The following is a 19,820-nucleotide window of genomic DNA, read 5'->3' as shown; positions in this document are numbered from 1 at the left end:
ATGAATAGAAAAGGATCAGCCTGTTGAGAAAAGAGAATGAGAGTGCGCATAAAGAGAAGAAATCGGATGTAGGAGAGACGGAGGGAGAGAGGAGAAGAAAGAGAGATGACGGTTTGGGATTGAGAGGATGCTAAAAATGGGGATGAGCCCGGCGACAAAAGAGGCAGAGAAAATAATCAAGAGAGAAGCGACTGGGAAGAATGAGATTGGTAGCAAAGATGAAAGCAGAAATAAGGAGAGAGAAAAAACACAACTAAAAGCTCTATTGAAGATGGAGACTCCTAAAACTGGAGAATGAGAAGAGAGAGAGAGAGAGGTGGGGAGGGAGAGAGAGAGTAAGTGACAGAGAGAAAGATGGAGCGAGAGGAAAGAGAGCGAGAGGAGTGAAGCGCTCCTCGCAGCGGCTCGAGCCAGAGAGAAAAAGGGTTTTAGCCAGATTAAAGAAGCCAGGCAGGCCTCTTAAGACCATCCGCCTAATGAAATATGTCAAAGCCCATAAAGAAACACTGAGGCCATTTAGAAAGAGGGAGGGCGGGGGGCAAATACACCGCGTCAGCAAAAATGAAAAACACGCAAAAGGCCTGTCAATACACATTAGAGAAGACGTCAAGAGGAGAGGAGATGAAGAAGAAGTAGAAAAAAAAGAAACGCTGCAGCAGGGAAATGGATCACTTTATATAGCATGAGGGTTCTGGGTGCCGATCAGAAATGCAGGGAAAATCATAACAGGTGGAGTAAGAGGAGGAGGAGGAGGAGAAAGAAGAGGAGGAGGAGGAGGCCACTTGTGTGAATGCTGAGTGTGGGGGATTTGAGGTCACCGGGGGTGCTCGGGCCATTTGTATTCCACCGGCAACAGGCTTAGTTGTCTTGTTGCAGGTGGATTTAAGAGATCGGTGTACGTGTACGCGTGCGTGTACGCGTGCGTGTGCGTGTGTGTGTGTGTGTGTGTGTGTGTGTGTGTGACACAGACATTCAGAGGCAGAGAGGAAGCCAACACCAGGACTTAAATTCTGGTCGTGATTCCTTCCTTACATAAGCCTCGTTCCCACATTAAAAAGAAGACACAGATGCGATGAAGCGACGCTGCAGATCACGATTAGATCGATTCCAGTCATGACTCCTGCAGCCCGTTGTCTGCAGACGGTGAAACTGATCGTGCTCGCCGTCTGCAACACTCTTGATTCATATTCATGCAGAAGCCCAGAGCAACCACACAGGGAAGCAAATGCTGGAGCGGTTTTATCCGACTCGGCACAAGCCGACATGACGTTGCTTAAGCGCGCTTGGTTCTGTTCACGTCTATCGAACCGACTTTGGGTTCCATCGTTTCGCCTCTGTGTTTCAGACGTGGAGCACGTCACATTGCTGGGCTCATTCATCCGTTAGAGTGCGTCCTTCCCCTCGCGAAGGCGTCCTCACATTATAGAAAGAGCCGCGGCTCGTGGGCGATGTTTGGCACCTGCTGCACCGGAGGGACGTGGAGGAAGAAGAGTGTTCTGGCTGCAGCGCTGATGGATTTTAAAAGTTATTTCTGAAGCCTTAATTACAGATCACTGTGAGCGCGAGGGACGCTTGATTGCCCCCTTTTTCCTCGCAGAGGAATCCATTAATAAATTAATTTCATCAAATGTATTTTTTTGTTTCATGAGATGGCTAATCCTGCAGCCTGAACGCACCGCGCCTGACGGGCAGGAAATGACAACATGTTAAGGTCGGGACCTCGCTCGCATGCATGCATGGAGAGCATTTCGATGGGTGTTGACAGGCAAACAGGATGTGAATTTAACATAATTATCTGCGTGTTAAACCTGCGGTTCAGGCTTGAGTTCTGACTTAGTCAGATTGCCGTGAGGACTTCTGTGTAAAAGTGACTCAGGACAGGAGATTTGCATAAGGAGCAGCGTGCCTGAGAGGGGTAATTCCAAATGTGGCTCCTTCCAGCAGAAAGCGCTTCACTCCTTGAGAGTGAATTATACACAGTTTGAACCGCTACAGTCTCTCAGTGAAATCAAACAGCAAAACCGACTTTATAGGCCGCCCTTAACCAGACTTCTGTGTGTGAGGAGGAACAACCGATGCGACGCTGCACGGCTGCTGTCAGCTGGGCGAGGATTGAGCACCGAGTGCCTGCTGACCTGGACGGCGATAAAGCAGCGAGAGCTCCGACACTAAGTGCTTCACAACTCAACTTTGTCAGCCGGAGGGAGCGCGGGGAGGCGGGGGAGGCAGAGGAGAGTGAACTACGAAAGAAATGTTGGAAGGGAGGAAAGAAAAACTGCAGGGAATCAGAATTTTCCATGTATTTCTTTGGTGGCTAGATGGAATAGCTGTTGCATTGTGGGAGGAAAAGAGAAATGTGGCATGCTTAGCTTATATGAGAACACTCACCATTCCTCTGCCCGGCCAGTGATCCCATGTTGCTCTCATCAGCCACTACGACACGGGAAACAAGACAAACAGTGAGTCGCTCATATCATCGCATGGAGCAGCTTCGTGCTGCTCTGTAATTGGTTATAATGGCGCCTACTGGTGCTGGCGCATGCTGGAAACGGATCCCTGCGAGGAGCACCGCGGGACAGAGGACGAGTGAGGGACGAGACGAGAGAGGAAATGAAAAGGAAGCAGGGATTTAAGAAACACTAGAAGAAAGCGTGATACTGCGCCCGCGAGAGAAAATGAGAGCGGATAGAGGTGAGACAATGAGAGGAATAATGAAAGGGAGGAAAAGAAAGGAAAAGAAGGCCTGTGATACAACAATGGGCTTTCATTACGCCGCTATTTCTCTTGAATAATCTTTATTTTTATTCTTTATGAGGTCAGTTTTCGCGTGAGGGCGAGAGGGAACGAGAGGAGGCAGAATAGCGAGGGGGCGGAGGAAGAGAGCCGTCAGAACTGGGTGCCGGGAAGAACTGGGGAGCGCAAACCTGAAATCAAACGAGCCGCTTCGCAAAAAAGACCTGCAAAGAAACATCTGTAGCAGCTTAGAAGGCTCAGAAACGCCTTTCTTGTGCGCGTAAAAATACCCCAAAAATAACACTTTTAAAAGTTTTGGAGATGGGGGGGGGGAAAAAAGAACTATTCCAGGCGACGTGACCCTGGCGCATAATGAAAAGCTTCCTCCTCCTGTGGAGGAAAGATAGAAGTCTGCATGGCCGGCAGCCAAATCTGTCACCTCGTTCCACAGTGGAGGGCTAAAAATGTCTCACAGCGTTTTATGTGTGTACAGAACTCTCTTACTGAACTACAAAATGCAAGTGTATTCATGAAAGCGTGGCACCGCCGCAGCAACTCATAAACCTGGAGGTGAGGTGAGGAAAAAACAGGAAGAAAGAAAAAAGGGGCAGTAAAAGAAAGCGTAGGATTGAGTGTCTTGACACAGGACGACGGGGAGCATCAAAGAGTCAGAGAGTTGGGGAGGAGAGGAAAAGGGGGAGGGGAGGCGAGACCTGGAGGAGAGGCTGGATCAAGAGGTGGAGAGACGTGGCGAGACGGAGACACAGGCTTTAATGAGACAGATCGGTTTCCACAGGTTTCGCACCACGTCCTGGATTTGACCTCTCGGCCTCTGAAAGTAGGAATGTGCTTCGGAGGCTGTTGGACTATTAGGCCTCTCTCTCGCGGAGCCATACGGTCCGTCTATTACAACATGACAAATGTAGGACACCGAAGGGGCGATGGGGGGGTTTCAATGCACTTTGAGCGTCTTAAAGCGAATCCATAAAGACCATTTAGGTTCCATTATTGCTCGCGCAGTCGCCACTCGTCAGGCTTGCAGCACGAATAACTTATCTTTTTCAGTTTTTTTTTTCTTTCTTTCTGTCACACAGCGGCGTTGCAGAATGCAAATGAGAAGGAAATAAAACACTTTATTCTGGCGCTTCCAGGTACAGCTGTAGTGTCGTTGACTCTGCTATTTAGCTCGCAGGCTGTGAGGGTTTCTGTGTGTGGGCTCAGAGTCAACAGACTATTTTTTTAAAGGCATCCAGGGTCAATAAAAGAAGATCCCCCCTCCTTCTGTCAAGTGGCGTTTAATAAAAGCCAACCTGCGCCGCGGCGCGGTGAAAGCTCGGAGACATGTGACCGTGAACTCCGACGCGTGGGGAAACTCTCCAAAAAAATAATAAATAAAAAAGAAGCACTTAGCTGTTCAAATACAAAGCGTGTGAGTCGGAGGTCTCGTGTGTGTTCGGAGCTTTTGCAATCTTTACAACACACACACACACACACACACACACAGGAGCTCTGCTAACTACCTTGTTTCAGCTCTGAGCACTTTGGAGAGGGAAGGGGTGAATAGAACCAGAGAGATAACACGGGAAAAAAAGGAAAAAACCAGATTGAAATGGAGGAAGGCCAGAGCTAGAGATGGGAGCCAGATAGCGGTGGGCATTGGAGTGGGTCCTCAGTGGGATGGAGCACACACGCGTGTGTGTTCGGGAGTGCACGGCAACGTGCGCGGACCACCCTTGTCCGTAATGAAAGCCAATCAGCTTGGGTGGCAGAGGCGTGTGCTGCAGGAAGAAAGCCAATCCACTGAACCTAATGAACCGCGATTGGAAATCAGAGCGAGGCAGGGAAGGGGAAGAGAGATAGATGGAAGAGAGCGAGAGCAATGAACCCGGCGGCTTTCCCCGTTGAGAAAGAAAGCGCTGAAGGGAGAATGAAGAGATAAACAACTATGGAGGGAATGCTGGGAGAAAAGAGAGGGACCGAGAGAGGAAGGAGAGGAAATGCACCTCATCCCCATGGTCAGGGATGACGGGAAAATTGAAGAAAAGCATCAAGAAGTAAAAGATGAGAAGATCGGTGAGACAGACAGAAAAACAGCAGAGGACGGGACAGAGGTCGGCCCGGGTTAATACGAGGAGATAAGCCCCTTTCGTTTTACCCCACACACACACACACACACACACACACACACACACACACACACACACACACACACACACACACACACACAAGCCGTGAGATTGGAAACCTTTCGTTCGCACACAAATAGACGACGCACACACCGGACGGCTTGTTCATCCAGTCCGTTGGAAAGCCCCCTGGGTTTATGAGTTCGGGAGGTCAGATCCCCTCGGGGCGGGGATAATGGGAGAGGGCGACACATCACAACAGAGAGACGGAGCGATAAGGGCCATGTGATCGCTGTGTGTCGTCTGGATGCATGATTAGACTCGCGTGTTCGGGCTGTTTTGTGATGGTTGAGACTACAATGAAGCAGTATGTGTGTGTGTGTGTGTGTGTGTGTGGGTGTGTGTGTACACGCACCCAGGTCCATGCTCTTGGACGCTCTGTTGCGAGGCACGTTGTCCTCGTCGTCTTCATAGAAAGCCATGCGGGGCTGCTTCTGGAACTCGCTGCAAGAAGAGCAAAAGAGATATAAAAATGATCGTCAATCAATCAATATTCTATCTTGAACTAGTGCAGCCAGCAGCAACAACAAAAAAAAAAACCCAAATCTTTTCGGGACTTGACGGTTGCATTACTCGAACGAGAAATGAAATTTAAAATCCACACGCAGACGACAAATCATTCAATTTCCTCCACTCCAGATGGCCCGACTCAGTAAAACAATAGCATGTGCTGTCTCGATTAAACTTACAGGGAAACAAGTATATTGATGCCAGACTGACTGACCACATGAGCTATCGCACACACACACACACACACACACCAGTAAAGGTCTGCCAACAGTCTTCTGAATGAGTGTGTGTGTGTGTGTGTGTGTGTGTGTGTGCGTGTGTGTGTGTGTGTGTGTGTGTGTAGCAGAAGTATCATCGCTCTTTCTAAGCCTTCTAACTCCGACAGAACTCACTCGATTATGCTGCCACCATAATTACTTATTCATAATGCAAATAGGCCATTGCAATTAGACCGTATAGTCTAAATAATGCATATGAGCCCTGTAATATTCAGCGTAATGGCTCTTCTTTATCTCATAACACAGCGCCCTATATTAAGAGTGCCATTAGAATATAATAACTCCGGCCCTGTGTGTAGTGTAATAGAGTGCTGATAGTGCAGCGTACTGGTGTGTGTGTGTGTGTGTGTGTACCTGTGGCGTGGGAGGGTCTGTGGTAAGTCTCTCTTAATTTCCTTCCCGGAGGTGAGGGAGGGCGGCAGGGGGAAGCCTTCCTCAAACTCCTCATCGTCGTTGCCGTAGTGAGCGTGGCTGCCGTTGGCGGTCGCAGTGGGATGCCGAGCTGAGGAGACAGTTGAAGAGCTGTTCATGGATTTTTGTACATTTCAAATGTACATTTTATTGCTCATAAAAGCTAAATGCATTCTTGAAAGGTGTGTGTAGGCTTTCTAAATATATACGTTTCTGCCTGAGTCAGCTGCACACAAAGCGATACGCAAACACAGACACAACGATCGGTGTGTCCTTCCTTTGAGGAGCGACGCTATCGATACGGCGCTCTGGAAGGTCAGACGTTTAGAAAGCAGCAGCATTTTAAAATGTGAAAACTCAAACACAAAGAGCGACCGTTTCCAGACAAACTCCTTTGCGGCGGTGTGAAGCGCTCGTGTACTAAACGACTGTAACCGTGCCGTCTGACGGAGAGCCTCAGCGAGTCTCCGGCTCCTCGCCTCCCAGGGGGTGAGGGAGCGGGAGAGGAGGGCGGGAGATAAGGAAAGAATTTTAAACAGCTTGGTCGTCTTTCTATTATTTTTTTTTTTTTGTATTTTTTACACGACTGCACGCATGCTGCACAATACCCTCTATGCAAATCTGGCCCACTTAGAAGCCGTTTCATCAGCGTAATGATTCCAAGGTCAGATCTTTTTGCACATGAAAAGCAAGCGTCGCGTTTGGCACACAGAAAAGAAAGCTGTTAATGACTCCCCTTTCTCACGCTATAAATATGCAGCCGGGGGAGAGTGGAAAGGGATATAAAGAGATGTGGCAATGCTGTAATGCACTGCTACAAGATGCTTAGGGTGGCTGCTGCAGACAACAATGTCATGCTGTGCAGCTCTGGCAAACACACGGATACAAGCACACACACACACACACTGTGTGTACACACTCAGGGGCCGATAACGGGAGCACACAAACACTCGAAGCCTAATGTTGACTCTCCGACAGTTCAAATGGACAACTATTGTTTGGCGGTCGCGTGCTCACCGCTCCCAGGGTTGCCGGACGCGTAGTTGCCGGACGTCATCGGGACGGGACTGGCGCCGTTCATGCTGGGCTCCGTGTTCGGGGGTCTGGAGGGTGCAAGGGATGCAGCGTGGCCCCACGGCTCCTGAGGGCAAAAACAGAGATGATGAGAATGCTTATTAAAAAAGGGGCTCATTTGCAAAAAAAAGTCTAATAAAATATGTGTGTCAAATTCAAGCCGATGTTGTCCTTCATGAAAAATGGATGATGTTGCCTCACACATCAGAAGATGAAAGTCATTCCTTGAACAAAGAAAAGATTGTTTTTTTTGGCACAAAATATCACCGAGCAGAAGCGGTCAAAAAGGTAGAATAATATAATTAAAAATCAGTGTTTATCCGATCCTACTATCGAATGCATGAGTTACATTTCTGGTGACATCTCGGGTCCATATACCATGTGGTGGCCACCACACATTGATTTCCTGAGCTTCCAGGTAGGTAAACTACAGGAAGTTTGTCCCTCTTCTCTCCTCTTGTGTCCTTGACAAATGTCCCAATCAACGCCCAGATTTAATAGTAGAAACACTATTTCATTCTCAAACCAAATACCTCCTCTCACGCAGTCCAGACCTGACTCCTCTGGGATGGAAACCAATCAGCCCCGACACAAGATTTCCATTATTTATCCTGGATCTACTACAGGTAGATTAACTTCTGATGAAAGCCGAGAAAACAATGAAACAATAATCTTGAGCGACTGCAGTTTAGTCCAACACGAGGAGGGGAAAAAAAAGAGGAGGGTTTCACATTAACGTTGTCGCAGTCGCAACTCGTCACAAATCAATTATCATCCAGCTCAGATGGCGACGTGGGAGCAAAGCTTTGAGGAAACATGAGCAGATTTAGAACAACCCTGAGAGGGGCTTTCAAGAGACGCGTGCAGCGTGGGCGATGAACGAAATATCGCAAAGTCGTGGCGATGATCGGCATTGAGGGAGAGACGTGCCATCCATTAGGACAGAGAAAGGCCCCGTTGCGCAATGGACACGATGTCCGACCGGAAGCCACTCGGCATCGAGCGCACGGGTTCCTGTACTTTCGATATTCGACGTGAAGGAAGCCGACTGTGAATGTGAATTAGAAGACTAACGAGATTACAAGAAAGCATAAATATATATATTTATACACATATTGCTCGCCTTTGGCAGTGCGCTTGAAAGAAAACTGACTTAATGCTCTGCAAGAAAAAAGAATCGTCTTTATGTGCACAACTGGAAAGGCGGTAATTAAGACAATCCTGAGCGCCCTGACAGGCATGTTATCAACAGCACGGCACTACAAAGGACCCCCACCACCACCACCACCACCACCACCACCCTTGCCCCCCAGATGGAGATAGGGACTTCGAGTGCTGCTGGGAATCGGTGCTGGTGGAGGATGAAAGAAGCCTTTTCTGGTCAGAGATGGGAGCTACAGTACAGCTGTCTCACACACATACATGCATTAAAGGGTAACAAGAAATAATCCTTAGAATCATGAAAGGAGCTCCCGTGTGTTTGTCATACCAAAGCATCGGGTGGGATGTATGCACAGTGTCATGATGGAGTCCCCAGAGCATCATTAGCACCCACCACACATGTTAAAGTGTCACCGCACCGGAGCTGTCAATCACCCGGGTGGCTCCGCACACAAAGGTTTGACAGCTCTCCTGCACGAGCCACAGAGCCACTTATAGCACATCACAGCCGTCCATTCAGTCATCCATGTCTCCAGCAAATATATATATATAAATATATCTTCATCTATCCATCCATCCGTCCGTCCGTTTTCACAAACTGACTACTCGCCTGGGGCTTTTGAAGCAGCCGGCAGACAGCAGTCAGATATCTTAATCCCCCAACAATAGGTAAACAGGGGGGGGGGGGGGGTCGCTGCATACAATAGGCTTCTGAGAGGCTTAGACCACCTCACCCAACTGTGACACCCACCCACCCACATATCACTGGGCTCAGACTGGACGGAAAAGCAGATGAAGGACAAAGTCTGTCTTTGATTTTAATATCTATATCTAGTAATATTTAAATTAGAACTCGTCAGTCACCTGCAATGCACTTTGAATTGCTCTCACCTGAACGAAAGTTGCTCCATAAATGAAGTAAACACGATCGACTGAGTGATTTAGGCGGTAAGAGTCGGGGGTTTAGCGCTTCAATTTCTGTTTTATTAGTCGTGTCAGTGACAAAGCGTCCGGCGTGACCGTGAGCGAGACTGAAAGAGCCGTTATCGCCTCATTTTCCCAGAAAAATCTGTGACAAAGGTTTTCAAGCTGAAGATAAAATGTGATTCGTGTGGCGACGAGTAAAAACATTTATTTGTGTCCATGAAAAGAGAATCTATCATTTCAAATCTATCATTTAAAACAAAAAAGGAATCATTCTTTCAAGAAGTGGTTGCTCAAAGGCTTCAGTGGTAGCTCATGAAGGACAGCTGTTGAGCTCTCCGCCAATAGAAATCAAGCGTGCACGGGAGCAGCAATTACACCATCTCCTCTCACCGACCTAAATGTGGTCGAACCCGCCATCACATATCAGAATCGGATGTTGAGACCAGCGAAGAAATCTCCCACGATGTGTCGATGAATTTAAAACCAAAAGGGTTTCCATGTAAAGGTAAACGAGGTGATTGTGTTTGTATTTAAGATCACATCACCCAGACGGCGACACCGTCGAGGGCCTCTGGCGGGCTCTGCGTTGAGGGAGCGTTTGGTTTTATCGCACCGCCACACGGTGCAGATCCACACTGAACTCTGAACTTGCATTGTACTGCAGGCTTGGATCACTAAAACACACACACACACACACGGCAGTGTGTAGACTAGGTGGAAACGGGTCAATGCTGGTCAACCCACGAGCCCCTCCAGTTATTACTCCCCCCCTCTTGTGCACATTATCGCCGGGCATCTGCTTAAACTGCTGCGAGACGTCTTTATTAGCGTCTGAAACAATCAGTCACGGCTCGACGTGGCGCTCAATAGACAGACTTTAACTAAGAAACAAGCTATTTTTCCAGCGCCTGTCACGCTTGATGTCTTCATCAGTCCGTCCATTTGTGCCGCTTTGGAGAGCAGTACTTGAGCACAACTTCTCGTGTGACTTTGTGATTGGTTCTCATGTTGCTCGCATTGTTTCCCACCTGGGACACATTGATACAAACTGGGTTTTTTGTTGTTGTTTTTTTTGAAACAGCACTTCAACACACAAAAGAGAAAGCGGTAGAAATAAGCAAAGGTTAACACATCCCATGCGGTCTGATTTTTAACAGATTTACCACACCTGAAAGCGAGCGCGAACGCAGCTACGTGAAGCTTTCGTGTACACGCAGTCTGCGCTTGTGTCACTTTTTATTACATGTTCACGACACACATATATGGCTGTGTATGTGTGACTGTTTTGGTGTGTTTGAGTTGAAAGAATGTTGTGCATCTTAATGTTTGGGGGCTTTTCTAGCTGGTTTCTGCGTGCAGTGAGTAACAGCAGTAAAAGAAAAAGGCAGGAAAGAAAAGAAATTGAGGCCAAAACAGAGAGAACAGGGACCCAAAATGTCATTTAATAAACAGGGAGAAGTGCAAAGGAAAACCCAACAGAGAAACAAACAGACAGGCATGCAGGAGGCTTCAGATTAGCTTTATTCAACAGAGCAGAAACAGGCGGGTGAGACAGAAAAGCACGAGTACATTCCCTTCAAAAAAATATGGAAATTAAAAAGGAAGAGTTGAAATAAAACTATACACGAACAGACAAAACAGGAAGAAGCAGAATAGGCCTTTGCAAGACTGGAGGGAAATGTACAGCTAATTCTATTGAATTAAGACCGATGTGACAGAAAGGAGGCCGCGTGCACAGTGAAGGATTTAGTATTGAGTTCATGAGTAATATTATTTTTTTAAAAAGAGAGCTGAAAGTTTGTGCTGTGACAGTAGTGTCGGCAAAGGGGAAACGCTTTCAACCAGATTAATATGCGTCTACGCCGTCGATCACGAACAAAAACGTACTGTTTTTAGTGACATTTTACCTAATAATTCCATTCAAAATAAAACTTCATCGGCCATATACTAAACACACACACACACACAGACACATTTATTCACACGCACACTGTCAGAGTCCACCAGACAGCTGGAGGTGCTGGTGTGGTCTGGTGAGAGCTCGGTTGTGTGCGTCGTTATGGGAGTGTGTGTCCAGGTATCTGTCTGCGGACGTGCGTGTGTTTCGGTTGGCCGCGGGCATCCGGCTGTGCGCGGGCGGGTCTCCGTACATCTGCCCGGCCATCGTCCTGATGTTCTCAGTGTACGTGCCGCGGCTGCGCGCGAGCCCCGCCCCCGCGGCCCCGTACGCGCGCCCGTGCGCGTAGCCGCAGTTGTGTGTGTAGCCTCCCCTGTTTAAGTTCCCCCCCGCCGGTCTGTCGAAGCTGCTCAGGGTCTGACTGTGAGAGACGAACCCAAACTGGTACCTCGAAGCCGGTCTGTACGCGTCTTTTTGCACGTAACCCCCTTCGTCGTCGCTGTACTGAATGTCCCTCTGTGCGAGGCCGAACGTGTAGCCGTGAGGCCGCTCCCTTTGATTACACCCGTACGTGTATCTGGTGTGCGTCTCCCCCGGCCTCTGCGCGTAACGCTGCCGGTGGCTGTGAGGCAGCGGCTCCGTCGCGCGCCTCCTCAGCGCCGGGAGGAGCGAGGAGGAGCGGCAAGGTGGAGGCGGCTGCTGCTGCTGCTGCTGCTGCTGCTGGAGGAAGCGGGCGTCGCTCGCTCGTACCTGATTGCCGGAGGCCGCGTGGTTGTTCGGTTGGTAGGCGACGGACCCGTTCGGCGACGTGTTCGGGGCGAGGTTCCCGCCGCCCATCTGGAGGAGGAAAAAAAATGACATTTGGAGAAAGCTGCGGATGCTCAGCGAGTAACCGGGCTGCGGTCTCTTTCATGCCGCTGACACGCATGTGCATGTAGGTCAGCTGCTCCCGTACAGCGGAGCCTCACAGGATCATGACAGCGGAGCGATATCGGCCCGGTGTCATTCATCCTGCCGTCAACACTCTGGTCGCTACTTGTGAATAATCTTTGAACAGCGAGGAGGATTTCATTATGCATAAGCAGCTCTGAATGTTTCATGGAACCAAATTCATCCACACTCGGGGAGTCTAAAAGTCTAACATGTCGCCCCACATCCAGCAAACCCTCGAGAGGACCGACCTGACAGGAAGGAGATGACAGGTTAGATCACAGCTCATAGTTTTAAGGACATTTTTACATTTTTGGGGGGTTAATAAGTAAAAAAAAGAAATATTTAACAAAAGTACAACACCATACTTCACTTTAATTATGAAAGTTCGAACATATTTCATGCCAGATATGCTTGTATTCTCTCAGCTGACGTCTCCTCTACTCATTATATTTAATGATTTCCACCCAGACAGCTTGAAATTCTCTCACGAAAAGCAAAACACGCCTCTCGACCGTCCCCAATATTCCAGCACTACCTGCTGTACCTGTCTGGATGTCCGGAGCACGACGAGCTGGATGGTCCCCCTGGCGTTGCCCTCGGACGACATTGAGCGCCTCAGCGTCTCCATGGCGGCGTGGTTGGAGCGTCCCAGCAGCGACTCGCCGTTTACCGCGATCATCTGGTCGTTGACGCTCAACCGGCCGTCCTGCAGGGACACAGAGGAGTGATCAGCATTTCAGTTCCAGTATAACACACAGTGGCTGTTATGAGATTTTTCAAAATAAAAGCATTTTGGCTTTTATTTTGAGTAACTTCTTTCTATGTTCATGTGACTTATGCCGAAGTCTCATAAAAAATAAATCCTTTTAAAAGGCTAAGCATAAAAACCTTCCATAAAATAAGACACACAAGGCCGGTCACCAATAAAGTTTTCAGAGAGGAGAAGAGAAATGTGTGCACGAGAGAGAATGAAGTAGAAAATGGAAGATGGGGGAAGGCAAGAAAATTGTAGAGTTAGCAATCTACTGAGAGCGGGAGAGCCGTGATAAATACATAGAGCAGCTAATGGAATAGCCTCCGCGGGCACTAAATCACTTCTAAGTGTTTTAAATAGCAGCCTCTCATAGAGGCAACACAGAATAGTGCCCTGGAGGGAGAGAGGGAGGGTGGGGGATCAAATGAGGAAAGCAATGCAGAGGGCAATATCTTAAAGAAGGAAAAAAAAGAGGAACAATAAAAAAGAGGACACATGGAGACACACTAAAGACTCTCTTTAAGTGTGTGTGTGTGTGGAGTCATGATTGGTCCATTATGGTCAGCGCTGCCCTTTGACCCCCATCTCATTAACAAGGCACCGTCGTTGCTGACCTCGATGCGGACTGGGATGACTCTGTGTGTGTGTGTGTGTGTGTGTGTGTGTGTGTGTGTGTGTTTGCCCGCGCACACACACGATGTGCCTGCATCGAATCGGGGTGTCATCAAGAATTGATGTTGGTGCCAAAACCAGCGGGTGTCTGTGATATTCCCTATTAATATCTTCACTCGCCCAACTTAGCAGCGGAAGCGCTCGACATGTAATTTTAATTTGTTTTCTTTCGCATACTCTTTGATACGCTCGTGTGACGGGATCAGGAATGGAGTCAGAGAAGATTTCTTTTTCCTTTTTTTTTGGAGCGGGGAGGATGTAATTGAGGCCCCGGGCCCCCGACGGCAGCGAGAGCTATTTAATGGAAATAGGTTAGATCTCTCCTCGTCTCCTCCCTGTTGTTTCCCGCTGTGTGTGTTGGTGTGCGACTCTGGGGACGCCCGGGTTCCCTCCTCCGCACCGGCCCCGCACTGCGAGCCATCGGCCCGCTGAGCCGCTTTTCATTAGCATGCACTGACACCGAGGAGGAGACGCACAGACGCCCTCCTGTATTGTGTTCCCGCTGAGTGTCTCCACTTCCAATCCAACCACCACCACCACCACCTCCACCACCACCTCCCCCCAGTCTTATTCCGTCTCTCTATTGTTCAATACCGCTCATTGCCTCCCTTTTAGATCCCCATCCCTTTTCTTTCCTTCACCCGCCGTCTCCTTTCAACGGCTTCCCTCTCTCCCTCGCCGCTGTCCGTCTCTCTTCCTGCATGTCTTTCTTCCTCTTCTGTGGTATCTTGTCCCAGAAACCTGCTTCGCAGCCAGCCAGGAGATCTTACCGAAGCCATTCTGTTCGGAGCGTTATCCCCGTCGGCAGCTGTCGGAAAAAACTACTTCTGAAGGCACTTCGGGGAGCCGCGGCCCGGCCGCCCTGATCCCAGACCGGCCGTTTATCTACAACGCCACACTCGTCTGCCTCGTCGACGCGCGCTGCAGATCTGGGAGCAGCGACGAGGGGTTGTGATATGTGGAGGGGGAAAGGAGAGGGGGGGGGGTGCAGATATTGAGGCCAAGTGGATGAATCTTCAAAGTGCTGAAACGGGATGTTTCTTTTCCTGATGCACTCACAACTTGAAGTGAGTGCTGAGTGATAACGATAAGGCGGCCGCAGCGCTGACGCGACGAGGCCGCGTGGGGTCAATGGGGGGCAAAGGTCAGGGGGAGAGGAGGCGGGCCGCTCCGGCCTCGGGGAAAGACAGGAAATGAGATGGAGAGGCGAGAAGTGCAAGGGGAGATGAGGTGAGAGGGAACAACAGAGAGAGACATCGCAAAGAAGGGGGAATAGTTTCCCACACTTAAAAAAAAACAGTTCTCGGTGGTTCTGGGTAAAACGATACACAAAGCAGCCCTGATTAGTATTCAGAATAAATAAAACACTGCGGCACTCGAAGTGTGTTCTTTTATTCTCATGTTTGATGTATTTCTAAGAAGCTCTTTAAAGCCCCAAAAGGGTTCTTTCATGGTGAAAACCTAATGAGGTATTTTGGGACTTTACAGAAGCCGTATGTCAGTTCATATTTTGCTTTTACTTTGACTCCATCGTTGGTATCAAGAGGTCACGACCGTGGTATTTATTTCCTTTAAAAAGGACCAGACCACGTCTAGTTTAGATGTTTTTTAAAAAGGTCCCCCGTTGGGGAAAGTAAGATCTCACACGAGGATGCTCTACCTTGTTAGCGGCCCCTCCGTGGATGATGGACTTGATGAAGATGCCCAGGTCCTCCCCGGTCTCCCTGGACTTGTTGCCCTTCAGGCTGACCCCCAGGCCGGCCGAACCCGATTCGTTGAGGGGGATCTCGTACATCAGCTGATCCCTGCCGTCCTCCAACACCAGGCTGTCGTCCTCTTCCCCTTTCTAAAAGACAACACGGATGGAAGACTTTTACCCCAAGTGAAGATATTTCCGCAAGTGTTAGGTAAAAAAAAGAAGCTACGACACCAGACAGCCTGTTCACAGACACACACACACACACACACACGGACACACACACTAGCTACTTTACATAATAAGGGCTGCATATGATCTGATGATTGAGGTGAGAGCACCATATCTAATGCACTCACTGATAATGCACGCTCCTACACCACACTGATTATACTCAATGCAGGAAGAAGAAAAAACACACACACAGAAGGAAGGAAGGGGAAAAAGAGAAGAGAAACGGATTAAAGAAACGCGGGGAAGTGGGGGAAAAAGAGAAAGAGAGCAGCAGGTTTTCGCGCACTGGAAAGAGAGATGAAGGTGTAGTGAGAAAAAGAAGAGAGCGACTGTAGAGCGGTTATTCCATTTGGAGATGAAAGGCGCAGACGGAGAGCGAGCCATTTCTAAAGGAAACATAATAACCTTTTCATACCTCCTGGAGCATCGTGGGGGAGGAAGGGAGCAAGAGAGAGGGGGGGAACGAGGATGGAGGCGCAGAGGAGCATTTAAAAGTAATAACCCATCCCTGAGGTATACCCGCTACTCTCATTCAGACTCCAACCCCCCCTCGCTCTTTACATTTCATCCTAATCTCTCAATCTGACTGTATGTCTCTCCCTTCTGCGCCTCCGCCTGCCTCTCTCTCTCTCTCTCTCTCTCTCGCTCTCTCTCTCTCTCCTCCTGACTCTCATTCCACCTCCTACAGGTCTCTCACTCACTCGCTCCCTCGCCATCTTTCAGCCGCTGCTATTTAATGTGAGGAGAACAATCGCAGGGCGGAGGCAACAGGATATAAGATGGAGGGGAAGAGAGAGAGAAGGCAACAAGAGAGAAGAAGGAAAATGTCTGTCATTAGAGGATGGCAAAATGGAGAGCGGGAAAGAAAAGCCAGGTTCAGTTACTCAGGGAGAAGAGGGCCAGCGGAGGGGAGGCGCCTCCACAACACTTCACTCCAAAGCCCTATTTTTCTTTAAAGAGGAGGGATGGAAGGTCACAGTGTTTGTGTGCGTGTGCGTGTGTGTGTGTGTGTGCGCGCGTGCGTGCTCAGAGGTCCATCATTTCAGGAAGTTCAATAAAGATGCTTAAAAAAAAAACCCACAAAAATATGTCAAAGTGGATTTTGGAGGAATATGCAGATACGTTAACGCCAGCCCTTCCTCCCGTTGTCACGGCTTTAAAGATGTGAGTGCCCTCGCCGGGATTGCAGGAGCCTTACATCAGGCGCCTGCTCGCCCGCTATGGAGTCAGACATTCGCGTTTACGTTTCGTGGAGGCGAGAGAGAGGCGGTCGAGCATTTTAACGGCAGCCACCGAACGACGATGGCGGCTCCACTGTGACTTTCGCCCTCAGCCTCAAATCCCCGACTGTCAGCGCTGCTCTGCTCCTTCCGGGTGCTTATTAATTAGAAGAGCCTGTTGAAGCCTTTTAGGCCGAGGTGGAGGCCCCCGCGAGTCCCAGCTCGCATTCGGGGGCCCCGTTGAGTTAGCCATCGCAGACCTTTACGAATAAAAACGATTGAAGTGATTTCAGATTTCGCAGCAGGCTCTGTCCCCAAGGACAGCCTCCAAACCATGGCAGTGAAGAGTCAATAAAGCGCACGTCATTGAAATGAAATAATTAACATACACGATACGTATCATACTAATCACCCGCGAGTCAGTTCCTTGATGCGACGATAAGGAGTCGCATCGGGTGAATCGGGTCCTTCAAGCGTCCTGGAATCTATTTTCTATTTCCGTGCGATGCAAGGCTCCCAGCCGGGGCTTATTTTTATCAACAAGGCGCTTCAGAGCGCTGTTACTCAAAAACCGGAGGAATTACAAAGACAATCCGCCGCTTCCCGCGTGAGAGACACTTGAGAGGACTCAGGTGGCAACCTGGGAGGTTTTAAATACCTCTGTGATCGAGCGGCAGCGACACACCGAGGCGAAGGGGGTCGAATCCCAGCGCAGCTTTTAGCACAATCATTATTTTCTTTGCATTCCCATTCATCGTGCGCCTCACATTTTAGAAAGAAAAGGAGGGGAAAAAAAGTGAAGACGCATGAACTGAAAGTGTTTATTTATTGTATCCGATTACGGGTTATTAAAATTATTATCTATTTGCACAACCGAGTGGATCTCAGTGGTGGTCCACATGCACTCTCACACTCTCCAGTATCCCCTCTAATGCCCTTTCCTTTGGGGGAGATTGCGTCCTCAGGGCGGATGAGACCCCTCGTCTCCAGTCTGCGACTCCCCCCCTCTCTCCCTCCACTGTTCGCCCTCAGCAATAGCTATTTAACAGACTTTTAGCCAGGAGGGAGACCACCCTCTTCAACACCCAAATGAGGAGACAAAGGGGAGCTTTTTCTTACCCCAGGGTGGGTGGTGTGTGAGGGGGGGGGGGGGGGGTGATACTCCACGATTACACACAGAGCCTTTTGTCGCTGAGGATTTCTAAATGGGGAGTTTCAAAGCGGTGGGATTAGCGGTGAGAGCGACATTCAATTAAGATGAGATCTCCCTGCGCTCGGCGCCGCCGACGGAGCTGCCAATTAATCGCCTTAATGTCTGCCTCTCTGCCGCTTTACACCTTTACCTCACAATGAAGAGAAAGGCAAAGTGAAATGACTGATTGAGGGATAATTCTGGTGAGTCGGAGAGGGGGGAGGAAAGACAGACCGACAGAAGGAGAGCGAGGTGGAGAGGGATTGGCCACAAATACGGAGATCAGAGGGGACAAGCTGCCTGGCGACCTCTCCTTCCTGTGAACTGGCCTAGGCTCGCCCGCCACAGAGGGTCAGCCATGTGCAGAGCGACCCCGGCCATCCTGTCCACACACACCCACACACACACACACACGCACACGCATCACGCCGCAAAAACAAACCTCGACGAGAAACTCGCTGATGTCCTGAAACAAAACGAGGCGATATCAGGAAGAACGTCGGGAGAGGCAGAAAGTGCTGACAGGAGCGAAACTGTGATTAGAAGTCATCACTCTTTAATTAGCACAAGTAGGGAGGGGGGATGGAGGGGGGGAAGAAACCGTCCTCCTCCTGTATCCTAATGAGGAGCCGAATTCACGTGTTGTTCCTTTGGCCTCGCAGCGATGCCGAGCGCTTCAACAGAAAATCATTTAAAGCAGCGGTTCGGCCGGTTCCTCTAAAAGTCAACTTTGCTCGTACGAGGCGGATAAAATGCCGGAGTGGAGAGCGTGAATGTTGGAGGGCGGTGCAGTGAGGCGGGGAACAGAAACAGCCCTTCAGACCAGGCGATGGTGACCATGTTGGCGTTGTTCTGCGAGCATGTCGCCATCAGCGTACGGCCTCACAGAGGCTTTTTTTCCCCCTTCAAGTCTCAAAGTGAGTGATCTCATAATAACCTTTGGATCTGTTCTTTCAATTAAACACTAATGAACCGCAGTGTTCTACACACCTGTCGGCCTCAATGGTCAACGCGTCGACGGGATCCGGCGCAATGTGGCCGGGTTGATGCGAGAGGCGGCTAATGAGGAAAACACGGGGCTCTGTAAAATGAGTCAATAATGAGATTCCCCCCCCCCCCCTCTCCCCCTCCACAAACTGCCATGATTAGAGGAAAGAAGGGCATGTTTGCGAGAGTGAATGTTGCCCGCAGAGGTTCAGCACCCTGAGAGAGCAGAGGCGGCAGGAGGAGCACACACTCTGTCTTTATAGTGCAAATGTGACTGGAGTTTTACAAATAGTCGACTGTGAAAGCCGACTTTTTTTTAATATTTATTCTGGTGTCAGTTTCAGGTTGAGTCAGTGAGACGTCGGATTTTCTTTTGGGGAAATCAGGCTCGCCCAGCTAAAGTAGAGCTGCTCACCTGCATGTAAGCAGGCGTTTTGATACCTCAAGCTAGATGAGTATTTACAGAGAAGCTGGACAGGTGAGACGGCGGATTAAACCACGGAGCAGAAGCAGGGGGTCTTTACTGCCGCACTGCGAAGCAAATCCCAACAGGTAAATAATGCCTGCTTACTGATCATACCATTACGATGTGTCACAAACGCTGCCAGAGACACTGCTTTTTAATTAAAATAAACATGTCGTGTCGCGTGCACGCTCCAAATGAAACCGTGATAGATGCAATAAACTGATATTGAAGTTTCAGCCAATTAATTTCAGCAGCTCCTGAAAGTACAACTGCGATAACGAACCGCTGATTTGCACCAGAATATTTTTTTTTATTTAGAATAAATATGACCGGAATAATGCGGATGCCTATAATAATAATAATAATAATAAAAAAAAGGCGGCTTTTCCAAGACATCGCCCCGGAACGTCGTGAATATTCATGAGCACCCACACTGAAGTCAGACGCGCGCACGGACACGCAGACGGACGCCTACGCACAAGCGGTTTT

General features: G+C 49.2%; 1 protein-coding gene across 1 annotated transcript in view; it reads right to left on the bottom strand.

The window, feature by feature from the left end:
- LOC137793994 (partitioning defective 3 homolog B-like) overlaps positions 1 to 19,820 on the bottom strand; it is a 109,384-nt gene that overhangs the window by 50,590 nt on the left and 38,974 nt on the right. The window contains exons 11-17 of the mRNA XM_068590502.1: positions 15,197 to 15,382; positions 12,655 to 12,816; positions 11,928 to 12,014; positions 7,136 to 7,259; positions 6,062 to 6,209; positions 5,275 to 5,363; positions 2,389 to 2,433 (exon numbers count right to left, since the gene is read on the bottom strand). Of these exons, the coding sequence (XP_068446603.1) occupies positions 2,389 to 2,433; positions 5,275 to 5,363; positions 6,062 to 6,209; positions 7,136 to 7,259; positions 11,928 to 12,014; positions 12,655 to 12,816; positions 15,197 to 15,382 (841 nt within the window). The remainder of the gene's footprint in view (positions 1 to 2,388; positions 2,434 to 5,274; positions 5,364 to 6,061; positions 6,210 to 7,135; positions 7,260 to 11,927; positions 12,015 to 12,654; positions 12,817 to 15,196; positions 15,383 to 19,820) is intronic.

The sequence above is a fragment of the Clinocottus analis genome, unplaced genomic scaffold (assembly GCF_023055335.1).
Source record: "Clinocottus analis isolate CAN_PGR_092001 unplaced genomic scaffold, fCliAna1.0.p SCAF_24, whole genome shotgun sequence".
Lineage (NCBI taxonomy): Eukaryota > Metazoa > Chordata > Actinopteri > Perciformes > Cottidae > Clinocottus > Clinocottus analis.
The sequence above is the reverse complement of the archived record's forward strand: the minus strand, read 5'-3'. Positions and strand labels throughout refer to the sequence as shown.